This window comes from Thunnus maccoyii, chromosome 22, assembly GCF_910596095.1.
Source record: "Thunnus maccoyii chromosome 22, fThuMac1.1, whole genome shotgun sequence".
Classification (NCBI taxonomy): Eukaryota; Metazoa; Chordata; class Actinopteri; order Scombriformes; family Scombridae; genus Thunnus; species Thunnus maccoyii.
This window is the reverse complement of record NC_056554.1, coordinates 25,296,692-25,312,470: the sequence shown is the minus strand read 5'-3', so window position 1 is coordinate 25,312,470 and position 15,779 is coordinate 25,296,692. Positions and strand designations below refer to the sequence as shown.

At 42.2% G+C, this 15,779-nt stretch overlaps 2 protein-coding genes across 3 annotated transcripts in view; both read right to left on the bottom strand.

Moving 5' to 3' along the window:
* Positions 1-2,028: 2,028 nt before the first annotated feature.
* On the bottom strand, positions 2,029-9,690 carry LOC121889060 (platelet glycoprotein Ib alpha chain). The gene is made up of 6 exons (XM_042400748.1): positions 9,444-9,690; positions 7,277-7,372; positions 6,939-7,130; positions 6,100-6,195; positions 5,035-5,214; positions 2,029-3,740 (listed from the first exon to the last, which is right to left on the bottom strand). Exons 1-6 carry the CDS (start codon positions 9,612-9,614, stop codon positions 2,262-2,264), a joined length of 2,214 nt encoding a protein of 737 aa, XP_042256682.1. The 5' UTR covers positions 9,615-9,690; the 3' UTR covers positions 2,029-2,261.
* A 3,956-nt stretch (positions 9,691-13,646) lies between these two features.
* The window catches only part of kif1c (kinesin family member 1C), a 32,958-nt gene continuing 30,825 nt past the window's right edge, over positions 13,647-15,779 (bottom strand). For both annotated transcript variants that reach the window (XM_042401618.1, XM_042401617.1), the window contains exon 29: positions 13,647-15,620. In XM_042401618.1, coding sequence (XP_042257552.1) covers positions 14,755-15,620 — 866 coding nt within the window. In that variant the 3' untranslated portion in view covers positions 13,647-14,754. The remainder of the gene's footprint in view (positions 15,621-15,779) is intronic.

The following is a 15,779-nucleotide window of genomic DNA, read 5'->3' as shown; positions in this document are numbered from 1 at the left end:
ATTGTATTTCAAATCTTTCTGCAGAACAAAAAGATGAAATATCCCGTAAACATTATGCTTCTTACTCTCCAACTTCCAGTGATGAAGAAATGTTTATTTATGACAGTATTTATAAGTATATGCTGCTTCATACGGAGTGTGAAGCACCGTGGAATCATGGGAGTTGTTGTTTTCATTGTTGAACAACCAGCATCTTCAGGGTAGGATTACTCCAGTGTTCATCGTTCATGAGGTTTTTACCAGGAGCTGAATTATCCACAGAGGTCTCCTCCTCTCCAAAACAATCAGACTAAACGAGATACCGAAATATAAGACGTGGACCATAAGTGTTATTTGCATGAAATTAAATTAAATGAGCTCACACTATGTTGTATCAGGAAGCAAAAGTAAAAGATTAAAACACCAAAATAAACTTCAGAGAAAACTGTCCTTGATAAACCGCCTTACAGGTTTAGGATTTGACCACCAGTTTTAAATGCCTTGTGCTTCACTTTAGTGGTGGCCAAAAAAAAATAAAATACAATACCCATGAGCCTTTGCTGCCATTGCTACAGAGAACGCAGCCTGGCGTGAATCAGACCAGTAATGAACTCTAAATGCTTTGTTGTCACAGTTGTAAATAAAATCTGAAAATTAAGAGTTAGTGAGGAGTTTTCTTTGTCGTCTCAGGATATCGAAAAAAGTATTGTTTGTAAATCAGTTTGTAAAAAAGGTATCGAGAGATTTATATCATAATATCCAGCACTAGTTGGAACATGTAAGTTCAGTAAAACTGAATCCCTTTTTGAAACGTTTAAAACCATTTTATTATGTTTGGATTTGGACACAGAAAAACAAATAAAAGCTAAATTTCTTCTTTTTGGTTTTACAATTGTGGCCTAAAAAGTCAAAACAAACAGCAAACCTATGCAGACTGCTTTCTGAGCAGGTGTGGATTTTTATTTCAGTCTGGGTAAATGACTTATTGAAATATCTTTTTGTCATATTCAGTATTTTCTTTTCCTTTTAAAAAACAAAGTTGTAACAATGTTTCAGGACCTTGTCAAGGAAAAGGTTACCCATTGTTTGATTTCATTCACTGTTTGTGATTTTAATAAAAAACAAAATTGCATAGTTTATTTCCTGATGCTCATGCTGTTGTCACCAAATTTGAGTTGTTTGGGCATTTTTATGGAGGAATTGACCAGAAATTTATGTGACGAAACTTTTCTGGTCGTAGTGATCTGTAGAGCAGCACGTAGATGGAGACGTGTCACAGACAGCAGGACGCCTGTGTGTTTGGTATAAACTTTATTACAGAAGTTACAAAATAAGAAAATATTCTACAATGAAAGCCTTGCAGATCAGGGATCAAAGAAAATTACATTACTCACATCTTTATAGAAAGAACAATAGCGGAACATGATAGCTGTGTTATTTTAGAACTGAAGCAAAGATTATCACACGATATTAACCAGATCTCACTCCTCAAGGTGATATATTGTGATTATATCACAGCAAAGTGGGGCCGACAACCCCCCTTTGCAATTCCCTTCCTAACACGGCCCCTTAGCTGTGATATGATCACAATAAACCACCTCCAGGAGCGAGATATTACTTAATTGCACCACCATCTCTGTAAAATAGAAATTAACTGTCATATACCTGCAAATTACTCTAAAAATTTCCAGGAAACAAATTACGGGACATTTACAGAATCTTCACATGAACAACTTCAGTATAAAGTCAAGAGGTTGTGATCTGTGGCACAATAAGCTAACAAAGCTGTAAACAGAACTGCGTTACGGCACATGCTCAGTGGCGGCTAACACAGAACTACTCTCTAGAGACTGAAAACGTGATGCTGTTATTAGTCTTTGGAGCCGTTTCTAAACAAACTAACGTGACCAAACTCTTCATGATGAAGGAACATGTGACCCAGTGCAGCGGTGTGACTCACTGAATAGTTTTTAATAGTTTTTGAACAACAGCGGAGGAATAAGATATATCAGGCTTTGATACAAACACAATACTTGTTAGTAGATCAGTTCGTTGTTGGTTTGGATCCAAACATGAGATTTGTTGACAAGAAGAATAATATAGAAAATCACCAGAATTAAACTTCAAACAAATTTGAGTCCTGGGAACAAAGAGCAGCTATTTACACGCTTCTGTTATATGAAGTTATAGATGAATATGATCCAGTGTTTTAGTCTGCGAGAGGTTAAAGAACAAAGATGTGAGAGCCTGAGTATTTGCAATAAGTCGTGTGATGCGGCAATTCACTGAGCTGCCTCACCCTCAGGAGGTGTGGTCACCTCCCATGGCATGCTGGGTAAGAAGTGACCCAGCCACTCCCCCCAGTTGCTCCTGGGCTCCTCCCCCCCTCCCTTCTTCACCTCCCACCCTCCCACCACCCAGTCCTGCTCCTCCCTGCCTCCCTCTGCCTCCTCCCTCTCCTCCCTCAGAATCACACTGTAGCGCTTTCTGGAAACTCCTCCACCATCCATGCCTCCTCTTCCCCTCCTCCCTCCATCTTCTGCACTGACCCGACACTCCTCCATCACATCCCTCCATCCCTCTAACTCCTCTTGTTTGCTTACCAGACGGTATATCGTCTTCTTGTACACCCCTCTCTCCTCCCTCCCTCCTTCTTTCTCCTCCTCTCTTGTCACTCCTCCTCCACCTGTTGGCTCCAGAGTAACAACCTCCCTCCCTCCACCTCCCGTCTCCTCGGCTTCTCCTTCCTCTCTGGAGATGAACAGCACGGAGCGATAGAGTGCCCTCACCCCTCCTCCTCCTGCTGCCACCTGCTCTTCCCTCCTGCTGTACGTTAAAAGCTTCACTCCCTCACCTCCTCCTCTTCCTCTCCTCGCCAGCATCGCACTCAGGGGCTTGTACACCCTCCTGTACCAGATAATGAGCCTCGTCAGAGTCACCAGCGCACACGCTGCCGCTGCAATGCACAGCAACACGCCTCCCGCAAACAGCCAAAAACAGAACCCCCCTGCAGCTGCTCCAGCAAGTTGACTTCTTCGCTGGTCACTGCCGGCTTTATTGATCACCCATGAAGGGGTCGACACAGTGGCTGACGTGGTGGTTACCTCAGTGGTTGTTGTGATTACCTGGAGTTTTGGTGTTGTTGCTGTTACAGTCGTAGGAGCAGCTTTGGTTGTCTCGGCAGGTTTTGTCGACGCAACAATCGTTGTGTTATCAGGACTTTCAGTTGTCGGTTGGACAGTAGGATGAGTTGGATGAGTAGTTAAAGCGTGCGATCCAACCCGTGACCCCTCACCTCTGACCTCTGACCCTGAGTGATGGGTCCACTCAATGAAACTGGTGAAGGTATGGTACCAGGACCATGTGACTACTCTGTAGTGCTCATAGGTTGTTGTATCTAGAGTGGTAGCAGGAGCAGGAGTAGTAGTAGTAGCGGTAGTGGTAGAGTCAGGAGTAGTAGTAGTAGTGGTAAGAGCAGGAGTAATAATAATAGTGGTAGGATCAGGAATAGTAGTAGCAGTAGCGGTAGAGGCAGGAGTAGTAGTAGTAGTGGTAGGAGCAGGAGTAATAATAATGGTGGTAGGATCAGGAGTAGTGAGAGGAGTTGGGAAAGTACCAGCGGCAGTAGACTTGTAAGGAGCATTGCTAGTTATCGGCTCGAAGTCTCCAATTGGACCAGATGATGTTGGAAACGAGCACAGCTCAGACTCCGCCAGATTCAGCACAGGTGTACCTTTATGCGACTGTGGAGAGTCACACACCTGAAAACAGATGACAAGCAGCCATCAAAAAAACAGACACCAAAAGAAATGACATTTCAAGTACGCATCTCATCATAAATGTCCAGTCCTATTATTTAAGTTAAAATCTCTTCAGCCACAGAGAGGGACAGTTGCAGTATCTGCTTTTCACCCCTAAATGTCAAGTTCACAGAGACGTTTTCACAATTCTTAAGTTATTTTTTGCACAGCATCTGTTGATTGTTGTTGTTAAGACCCCTTTACACTGTTAGATTTATGGCTGAGACAAGAGTTTACAATCGTGGGAGAAACGTGGTGAAATCTTAAGTCGTCGATCGAAAATGGTGCTCCTAGATCTCACTGTGAGACTCTGATGATTTGGAGCTTTGGAGACCAACGACTGTCAGAAATTTAAGACCAAATTCTCACAATAGTCAGGTTTCCATCCAAATGTGGCTCAAATTATAACTGAATGTCCAGAATACCAGCAAATGTACGTGGATGGACACGCACCTAATATGACTGTGGCTATGACCCAATACTGCAAAACAACCAACATGAAATGATGCAGAATATTAGCGTGACGTTTTGTAAAAGCGTTTTTTTAAAAATAAACTTTAGGGAAAAACACACTTGTTCTCCTTAAAGGATGGGTTAAAACATCAGTCATTTAGTACAAAATGTTATTTATCTGACACCAATATGAGGCTTCAGACATCTAAATTAGTTGATTAGTAGCACAAAAGGGAAACACAAAGGGGATTTTATTCTAAAAATCCTGTAACTTTAGGAGATATCTTCTTGATTTGACTAACTCAGACAGCTTCATGTTATCTTCAAATAAACTTTTTGTGTACATTTTGTAACAAAACGATGACTGTGGATTTTGTCCCCCATCACTTACATCTTAAGCTCATTAGAAAGGAATCTTTTAATGGTCAGTATGAACAGGGGCAATGATTGCTGCAAGCAAAATGGGTTTCAATATTTATACAGTATGGTAACCTAACAAGTGTTTTAAAACAGATTTGACAAATTATGAACCTGTCTTTTTATAGATCCAAGGCACACACAGAAAGAGAAGTTTGTGACTTTGCTGCAGATGGATGATTAGCTGATGACATGTCTCTGCTCTCGTTTACTGTTTTTTTATTTCCATTGTAGCACTATGATTCACCACACACTGATCTTGCAATCTGACAGCCTCAAACTGATATCATGCGGTCTGACAGATTTTATTAGAGACGTCCCAGCGTGATGTGATGAACAGTCTAAAGGCACCTTTACTCGTTTTTTGCCTGTCTGTGTTCCTTACCACACTCCATGCGTCGTTCTTGATGATCAGGCCATCCCGGACGTAGAAATTGAGTTCGTTGTCCTCGAGGTATGTCCGTAAATAATCAAGTGAACAGGAGCATGCCCAGGGATTGGCCGAGAGGTAGAGGTATGGCACTTCCTCCTTCTGGATGAACCAATCGTTTGGAAGCAATCTGATCTGAAATGAAAACAGAAATCCTGAGACTGCGACTTTAAAAAGGCCTCCAGATGCATCTGATTCATAGACCATAAAAGAAATAATGGACGTAGCCACCGTGAGGTCACCCAATGGTTTGTGGAGTCCTGTTTTGAAGCATCAAGTTCGGCATTTTGACCGTCGCCATCTTGGTTTTTTGGAGCCAGAAGTGACCATATTTGGACAAGAGCATGGAGATTACCCTAAGGCTAGCTGCTAGGTGCTAGCTTGGTTAGTACAGCTCATTTACTGTCTATGGTTAACTGTGATAATGCTAATGCTAATTTTGGCCGGCAAAAAACAGGTTTGAAACAAAAGTACTTACTGGAAAATATGAACAGCTGACTCCTCAGTGGGTCTTTTAGTACAACTGAATGCTGAACAAGACTTTTAAGGTAACTTTCATGAACTGAAAACACACTGAAATATCGACAGCTACGCCTACACTCCTGTTCTAATCTGGGGTTATGATATGTCACATATGTAATCAATGATGTCACCGGCGTAGCAACTTGTCAATCACAAGATAGCCTCACCCTAAAGCATACCCTGCTTTATCGTCTGTTACTCTAAATGGAGCCATAATTTACAGAACGAACGCCATACTGTATTGAAGAAGACTTGAAACTAGCATTGAGACCATAAACTCATTAGGAAAGTGTTTACGCAGTGTTTTAAATCAAGTGAGAAGTATCGTGCAGTTTTAGCACGCCAGTGTGTGCCCCCCCTCAAGACCACAATGTTAATAGCTGCTGCAAACCTCGACCACCAGTAAGCTACAGTTTAGAGTTAAAACCATCTTCTCTAACTCACTCTGTGCACAGACTGTTTCAGATATCCATGGTGTGTGTGTGCATGTTCTCCCACCTTGTTGTTCTCCAGGAGGAGGGTCTCTATGGCAGGTAGGGGGTGCATCAAGAGCGGGGGAAGCACCCTGATGCGGTTTGATGAAAGGTCCAGGATCTGGAAGGTAGGACAGGAAGGTGTTGGCATTTAGAGATTAAAGTTCTCCAGGTGTTTTTTTTTTGTGTGTGAATGCTAAGCTAACATGCTACCTTCCTATGTTTCAGTCTGGTTTTCCATTTTCAATCATGATGCAAGTTCTGAAATTAGCTTAGTAAGTATTTTGATTATTGATTAATTGTTTCAGACATTTTTCAACCAAGAATGCTAAAAAAAAAATAATTTCAGAATCTCAAATGTGATGATTTAATGCTTTTCTTTGTCATATATGAAAGTAAATTGAATACTTTTAGGTTTTGGTGGTCGAACAAAACAAGCATATTGAAGACATAACTATGGGCTAAGAGATTGTAAATAGTATTCTTTTCAAACTAATTTGCAGATTAATAGTTGCTGCCCTACACATCTTTTTCAAGAAGATAGTGCTTTAACAATACACAGGTTTAAATATCATCTCTATTTTTTTGTATTATTATTATTAATAATATAGAAAGCACAGTAATTAATTTCATCATAATAGTTCTTTTGGGTGTGTCCCACAATTATTTAATCAAACTTAAAGATCTTTTGTCTAAAAACAATCAGCCTTCAAAACCCACAATGTGTGATTTGTGTGTATGTGTTGAATGAAAACATGCCGTTAAAACCCCCAAATTCCCCAACACTTCACAGCTTACAGCTTAACATCACAACATGCGACCTAACTTTGTAACATGCTAACTTCATGATGCTAACATTCTAACCTCCAGCTTGCTGAGTCCAGAGAACGTGTGGTCGCTCAGAGAGTCGATGGCGTTGTTTTCCAGGTGGAGTTCAGTGAGAGCAGGACAGGCAGAAAAGGAGCCGTCAGAGAGGGATGTCAGACTGTTCGACCCCAGCCGGAGGACGCTGAGGCTGGGCAGCTCCGCGGCCACAGTGGGGGTCACTTCTGGAACCTGGAGAGACGCACAAAGTCATGAAAATGTACAAAAAGATAAAAATAAAACCAAACAGGAATAATAAAACAAAAAATGGAGAAATCAACATTCATTCATTTAATATTGATTTTTAGTTTATAAGCATGCTGCAGATGGACAAACACCTTGTTTCCAGTGAGGTCGATCTCATAGATCTCAGTGAAGACCTGGAAGGATGCCCAGGACAGACTGGTGAACAGGTTGTTGGGAAACAACACAACCTACGAAGAATAATAATAAACGTTTTTAACATTTAGTCAAAGTCAAGTCAATTTTATTTATAAAGCATATTTAAAAACAGTTGACCAAAGTGCTGTACAATCAAAATTACAAAAGCCATAAAACAACACAAAAATACAAAAGCCAAGGAACGAAGATATGTTTTAAGATGGGATTTAAAACTGGCAGAGTAGGGGGCCAGCCCAACATGCTAAGGTGACTTGTTCCAGAGTTTCGGAGCTACAAATGCAAAGGCATGATCTCCCCTGTGCTTCAACCTTGATCTTGGGACAACTGGAAGCTACTGGTCAGCAGACCTGAGTGACCATGATGGGACGTGTGGTTGTAAAAGGTCAGAGAGATTGATAAAAATGTACAGGGAGCCGGTGAAAGGAGGGCTTTTACAGGGAATCTCATGTGCGTGTTCCTGGTAAAAGACGAGCTGCAGCATTTAAAGCTGTCAAATTGTTGCTCTTATCAGTCTGAAACAGGAAGCTTCTGTCTCCGCTTCCGTCTCCCCCTGTCAGTCAAACACTTTGTCTAATCAGCGTCGAGTTCAGTGGCAACCAAAAAAAAAACCCAAGTCAGTAGAAAACCTGTCTGAAGAGCAGGCCTGCAGCTAACGATTATTTGTTTGTCCATCCCAAGTACCAAGAGCCCCCGGTTACTATTCAAAATGTCTTGTTTTGTCCAACATACATTCCCAAACCCAAAGATAAGTGTTTTATAATCTTAGAGGAGTATAAACCAGAAAATATTCACATCTGGCAAGTTGGAATCAGTGAATTTTTGCTCTAAAAATTGCTTAATTGCTTTCTGTCGATTGTCTAGTCGACTAATCACCAAAATTGACAGTTAGGAGCCTGAAAACCATGAAATAATATCAATTACAACATTTACATTGAATTTGTGGTATTCAAAAACGAATCAATTGAATATAAGTTGTCACAAAAATATAAAATAAGACCAAAGGCTAATTAACAAAAGCATGTATGTCCATATCTTATGTTTATGAACTTGTTCCTGGTGAATATTTGGAAAAGTGTGTTGGTTGTTTTATGACTGAATAAAAGCACGCACAGATGCATTATAAGTTTTAAATGTTTCTGTTTTATCAAAGGTGACAGTTTTGTTTTGGTGATAGAACAATGAGGAAAGTTTCCCTCAAATAATTGCTTTAGTCATGTTTTAAGCAAATATGCCAAAATATTGCTGGTTTCAGTTTCTGGGATGTGATGGCATATAATGCTTTCTTTGTCATTCATGACAGTAAACTGGTCTTTGGGTTATGGACTGTTGGTCAGACAAAATTAGACATTTAAAGACGTCACCTTTGACTGGGGTATTATAACGAGGCATTTTTCACTTATTTCTGACATTATATAGAAAAAACAATTAACTAATTAATTGACAAAGTAATCAGCAGATTAATTGATAATGAAAATAATCATTAGTTGCAGCTCTACGTGTTACATTAGCCTTCAGAAACTCCTGCAGGTTAAACTGAGATAACCCTTTTAGAAACACTTTTGATGCTCACTGATTGACAGGAAGAAACTCGCTAGCCTAGCAACATTAACATTAACCCATAATGCATCACTCTCTGTAGGAGCCGCTGTTACAGCAGGACACCATGGATGTTGTGAAAATGTAGAGCTGCCCCCCGAACGGTCGCTGAGTCAACGCATCAGTCGAGAAGCTCAAGTCGACTCACATTTTGTCAGTCGTCCAGTGTGATCAACTCTTCAGCCGACAGTGCTGTCAGCAGCCAATCAGGAGAGACACTGACGAACTGAACTAATACAAGGATGCACACTTTTTATTTCTCTGACTGTGTGGAAATCTAATGATAAGACAACTTTTCAAAGGTTATTTCCAGAAAAATATGTCTTATATTCAGGACAATAAAAGAGGACCAAGGATTGTGCCCTGAGGAACTCCGTGCCTCATATCCATAACTCTACCATGTATGTAACATGATATATCACACTAATGACATATTTATGTCAGTCGCTGACCACAAACGCAGCTGCTCTCTGTCCACAGCAGCTTGTGGAGGTTGTGTGTTGTTACCTTGGTCGTGGGTTCGAATCCTGCTGGGACGTCACTGTAACCGGCTGCCGTGCAGTTCTGCCGCGGCCGGTGGTCCTTGTCCCTATCGCTGTGGCAACCATCCACCGCTTCAACCATAGCAACGTGGGACAAGAAGAAGAGGAGGAGGACGACGACGACGAAGAGCTGCATTTTGATAAAGACACTAAGCTCCTGACTGACTGACTGACTGTGTGCTGAAGGGAGAAAATGAGCAACTGAAGACGGAAGAAACACAGTTAGTGTGTGTTTGATTGACAGTTGTTGAGGCAGGAAGTGTGTTAGCTGATATCTGACCGCTGCTCCTCTGTCACTTTGTTTTTGTTTTTCTCATTTTTATTCTTACCAACTTTATTTTTGTGTTCAATCTAAAGTGCTTTTACATCTGAACGCTCGAGACTTTTGTCTGTTCACGAACAGAAAAAGTAAATTACAATGTTCAGTTGAACTTTGCAGGAACAGTGTTACACCGACACTTAGTACTGCTGTAAAGTATTATTCTTATGCCAATAATACTGCACCTACTCATGTATGTATCTAAGGAAAATCATGTTTAGGTGACATCTGCTGCTCAATAGGTAGGTGTGTAGTTCTGTGTCAAACGATTTATTAGCATATTAGGTCAATAAATTCCTAAAAGTAGCTGCTGTACTGTTTGACAGGGAAAGACTCTAATATGCCAATACTAATACAAACTAAGTATTTTCTGACAGTTACATAGTTGCTGAGAGTCTAATTTATCAGTATTTTTTTGCAAATTAACAACTAGGAACCCAAATATAATAACTGGGTACCAACTGAACCAACACTTTTTTATAATAATTTCTTATCATTTGTACCTTTCTTTGTGTAAAACGTCCTACTTTGAGTCCCATCAGCAAAGAAAAGATACAGAAACTCTTTCATCCATCTCTCGACTTCACTCCGCTGACCTGAGCGCACAAATCATAGACACCTAAATATTATACGTCACTTATATCATCATATGTTAAACTGTTTTTAAATTTTTTTGGTTTTTGTGCTTTGTGTTTTTATCCTGTTTTATGCAACCACCTGCCCCCCTTTGGGGGGCAAAAAGTGTTTATTTTTTCATGCTGTATTAACATTTTCTTCACTCTCAGTGCGTTGATCTCTCTCTCCGCTGATGTTCCTGATGAGGAAGCAGCGGTGAAGAACCAGCCGAGTCACGTTTAGTTTTTATTCTGACAGTTTATTGCAGGTAGAGCCTGAGATTGGTTCCTGATACAACGAAAAAAAAACAACAGACACAGCTACTACTGAGCCAATAGGAGCAGGGGCTACACCATGATGTCATCATGTCCGTGTCAGCGTTCCAGAGTCCTGACGTCAGTGACGTCATGCTGTGATGATGTCACAGATTCTGAGGGGGGGGGGGGGGGGGGGGGGGGGAGGGGGGGGGGGGCCAGTCGGTGAGGAGGGTTCAAGAATTCAAAATGACAAAACTAAACGGACGATTAGAAGAAAAAAAAAAAAAACAGTAAAATCAGCTTTATAAAGTGAAACAAAGTTCAGATTATGATTCTAAATTAACCCAGAAACACACACACACACTCACACACACACACACACACACACACGCGCACGCACACACACACATACACACACACTCAGGCGGTGCATGAGGGTGAAGAAGCTCCCTTTAGCAGCATCCAAAAGAACCCAATATTAATGACACATATAACTTTTATAATTATAATAATAGTAGTGATGATGGTGTGATGACATCACAAAGCAAAGGTCAAACATGTAGGCGGGGTTAAAATACTCAAACAGGAAGCAAATGAATGCACAAAAAAAAAAAAAAACAGCCAATCAGAGGGCCAAGCTGGAAATAAAAAAATAAAATAAAAAGAGTCAGAAAAATTAAAAACAGAAAGGAAAACATCATTTCCCATCAGGCCTGGCGGTGGCAGCAGGTTATCAAGATTGTCCCCGTGATTGGTCAAGAGCCTCTCGGGCCAATCACAATCACTTTCCGTGTATTTGTCATCATCGTCATGGTAACTCCCTCGCTGACCGAGCGAGCGGCCGGAGGGAGCGCTCCCATTGGTTGGTTCTCTGCCTTTTAAAGAAAAAGGTCTTTCAGTCACGGAGCGGCGAACACGCTCCACTCGTCATCTCCCACAATGCTTTGCTCTATATGCGGGCGGGGTTTCAGCTGATGTAAAACCCTGATGCTGCCTTCAAGTTTGACGCGGGAAGTCGGAAACTTGTGGGCGGGGGGGTCAGTTTTTATTACGACTTTATGTTTCGCGTGTCAGGAGCAGCTGATTTTTTTTTCCACGAGTCGGTTTCCGGTCGGGTCGTTTAGCGGCGTCACGACGGAACGTAACGTCACTGGAAAGACGTGAGAAGACGTCACAAACTGAGGTGCAACGATTTGTTCATCAAATATTCAACTATCTCGATAATCTATTCATTATTTGGAGACATTTTTTAAAGAGGAAAAGATCGCAGCTTCTTAAACGTGAATATTTTCTTTATTCTTTCAATTAATCAACGGGTCCATAAAACCCGCCTCAGTTTTCTTCAGCACAAGATGACATCATGCTGTAGCTTGTTTTGTCCGACCAACTCTTCAAATCCCAAAGATGTTAAAGATATTCTCACTATAAGAAAAGGAAGAGCAGCAAATTTGATTGATAAACGATTAGTTTCAAATCTCATTTCCGTTGACTAATCGACTCATCGTTGCAGCACTTCCTGTCGTGTCCGTGCAAGTTGGAAATATTTCAACTTGAGCTTGAATTAACTGTTGAACACAGACGTTCTCAATTAAACATACGTGTGTTTGGATGTTCGTATCCGTCGGCAACAAGAGGAAAAACAATTACACTGAAAATATATCTTGTCATAATATATAAACTTAAAGTGATGAAAAATGTTCACTTTATTATTTCCGGTGGAAAAAAAAGGCACAATTTCCAACATTCGGGCGTCTCTAGAAGGCAGCATCAACCCCTGAATATTTCAAATCCTTATTGTCACAACTCTTGCGGACGTTCGTCTCGTAGTGTCGGATCCTCTCTGGAGGATTTTTAAAAACCTTTCATTCGTAGTGTCCGTTATTTAAAAAAAAAAACCACAAAGCTTATTTATCTCAGGTACTAACTCTTTCATCTTCTTCTCTTATCCACCACCTGTCTCTCTCTCTCTCTCTCTCTCTCTCTTGCACTACATTTCCCAGAGTTCCTTGCTCACATGAAGCCCTACATATTCCTCAATCAATCAGCCTTCTTACATCCCCCCGTGTTTGTTTAAAATAGTCTTTGTCAGTATTCCTACATCTCCCACAAGACATCACATGTCATGTATCACTTACTACGTTTCCCACGATTGCCAGAGACGGTGAACACATTTTCATACATCTGCTTTTTTTTTTTTTGTTTGTTTGTTTTGTTTTTTTTAAATAGATTCATCTTCATATAAACATCAAGACAAATAACACTTCAAATATACACACAAAACGCTTTTAAAAAGATTAAACTCAGTTCCACATGCTCGGCTGTCTCTCAAGTAAAGCACGTCAACCGCCTTCTCCTTCTCCTCCTCCTCCTCCTCCTCCTCCTCCTCCTCCTCGTCTTCCTCCTCCAACTCGTCACCGTCTGTCTGTCTGTCTGTCTGTCTGTCCAGCAGTGTGTCTGTCAGCTCTCTGCTTCCTGCAGGAGGCGCCGCAGAGCAGCTTTCTTTGGTTTCAGCGACGCAGCATTCAAAGCCGCATGGGAGAGACGGTAACTACGACGACAATGTTCACAACAGAACCGAAGGAGGTGACGCTCGGAACCGTTAGTTTAATTATTGATAAGTTGTTGCGTCTATAATGTCAGAAAACAGTGTTGTAATGGTTGAAAAACGACGTTTTTATGTCTAATTTTGTCCAACTGACCGTCCAAAACATTCAGTATCACACATAAAAACTTCAACCAGCAAATATTTGACATTTTTGCTTTAAAAAAAAAGACTAAAACGATTATTTGATTATCAAAAATAGTTGCCAAATCACAGCCTCATCGCTGCCGCTCTAGTTGTAAAATATGAGCTGTGAACTCAGACGTTATAATTAATCCATAAATCTCTAAATATTAGTTTAACTTGGAGGTGTTTTTCCATCATAATCAATATTCTTAAACAGAATTTGATGTTGCTTAAAGGTTTTTTTTTTGTTTTTACATGGGAACATCCATCATTTTAATCTGTTTCAGTCCAACTGAAATCATAAAAGTCTGTTTTTTAATGTCAAAAATCACACTCAAGTGATATTTATTTATTTACTGAGTGAACCATGACGTAAACAAACATGTAGTTTACGCGCCGATGTCGCTGCGTTTTCTGAGCGGTGCATCTAAACTGACTGAAATGAGATTTGCAGGGACGTTTTAAGCTGCTAACATGCTGCAGCTAACTAATTAGCCAACTAGCCTTGTTGTTAAAATAACAAATATAAAGGGGTTTTTTGGGGGGCGTTCAGCTGGACTTTAATGACAAATAAATCAGATAAATTAATAAATTTGGTTTTAAGTCGTACAAACTGTCACTCCCATACAACTTGAATGCTACCTTCATTAGGCTACGCTAAGCTAGGCTAATACTTTCACCTGTTCTGAACTTCTGTAGCCCTTTACCGAGTAACTCACTAGCCTGCCGAGCTAACTAGCCTGAGCTAACACAGACCTCTCAGGCTGAAGCAGGCTAGTTAGCCTCCTGGGCTAACAGCAGCTAAAAGCCCCTTTTTACATACAAACACCCATCAAACCCGCGTACTTCACCTTTAGTAAAAAACAGTCACAATAATCAATTCTGCTAATGGCAGCTAGCCTCAGGAGCTAACACCTGATCAGAACCGGATCAATAAAACCAATACAACTATATCAATAAACTTCCATCCTGTTTGACAGTTTCCTAAAACAGTGTTGCTATGGTTACACAACAGCTAACTCGAGCTAACGTAAAAGGCTACGAGCAAGCCAGCACACACACACACACACACAGCAGGACTGGGGATACAGGTGTGTGTGTGTGTGTGTGTGTGTGTGTGTGTGTGTGTGTGTGTGTGTGTGTGTGTGTGTGAGAGACTCTTCTGGTTGTGCATGAAGCAAAAAGTGCTGAAACACACACACACACACACACACACAGACAGACACACACAAACACACATACACACACACAGCCTATTCTCTACAGCATCTGGGACCGCCCTCTGTCCTCCAGCCAATCAGAACTCTCCGTGTGACCGAGGCCCGGGGTCAGACTCCAGGGTTTCAGAGGTCAAAGGTCAGATGGGGGTTTCCTTGTTGTTGTTTTTGAGGTCCGGCGCGCTGAACTGCCGTCTCATCCGCGGCGGGGTGGTGAAGCCCCACCCACCCGGCGGTGGCCCCGCCCCCAGCATCATGTCGGCGGGAGGGGGCGGGGCCCCGGAGCGCGGCAGGCTGTGGTAGTTGGGGTAAGGTCCTGGCTGGAATGGTGCATTGTGGGGGTTGTAGTAGGGATGGTGGTGGTACTGATGGTGCTGACGTTGATTATAGTGGAAGTTCCCATCTCTGTCTCTGTCTCTGTCCCTTCCTCCTCCTCCTCCTCTTCCTCCTCCTCCTCCTCCACCTCTCTCCTCCCCTGGTCCAGGTGACATCCTCCTCCTCTGTCTCGGTCGCCCCTGGTGACCACTGCCATGATGCTGCTCGTTGTCGTAGTTACTGTTGCTGTGGGTGGAGCTGTCCAGAGAGTTGCGGCGATAGCGCCGCTGTTGGTTTTGGTTGCCGCCCTGGTGGTGGTATTGGTAGCCGCCCTGGTTGCCCTGGTTACGCTGTTGCCAGGCGCGATGAGGGCTGGGGGTGCGCATGCGGGGGGGCGGAACCTGGAAGGGGAGGGGCAAGAGAGCAGGAGGATGACCCTGAGGAGGAGGAGGAGGTGGTGAAGGAGAGCTTTTACCCTCCCCTCCTCTGTCTCCCCCCTCCTCCCTCCACTCCACCCCCTCCCCTCCACACTCCCCCAGACCCAGAGCCTGCAGGGCGGCGCTGGCTGGTCCCCATGACAACCGGTGGGCGGGGTTACTCTTGAAGGGGAACTTGAGCTTGCACTCCTGGGGAGGGATGAAGCGTCCGGTCCCGGGGAGGTGAACAGGAACAGTGGGGGTCGTCTGACCACCTGAGAGACAGACAGACAACACCCGTTAGCTTATCACCATGACAACGCAGTTAAACGTCTCCTGTATCATCATCCGCTCCCAGTACAAAGTCTCATACACCAGTTGAACCAGTAATTAATGGACATGAACTCTAAAGTTGTTTTGATTTGATTTAGACA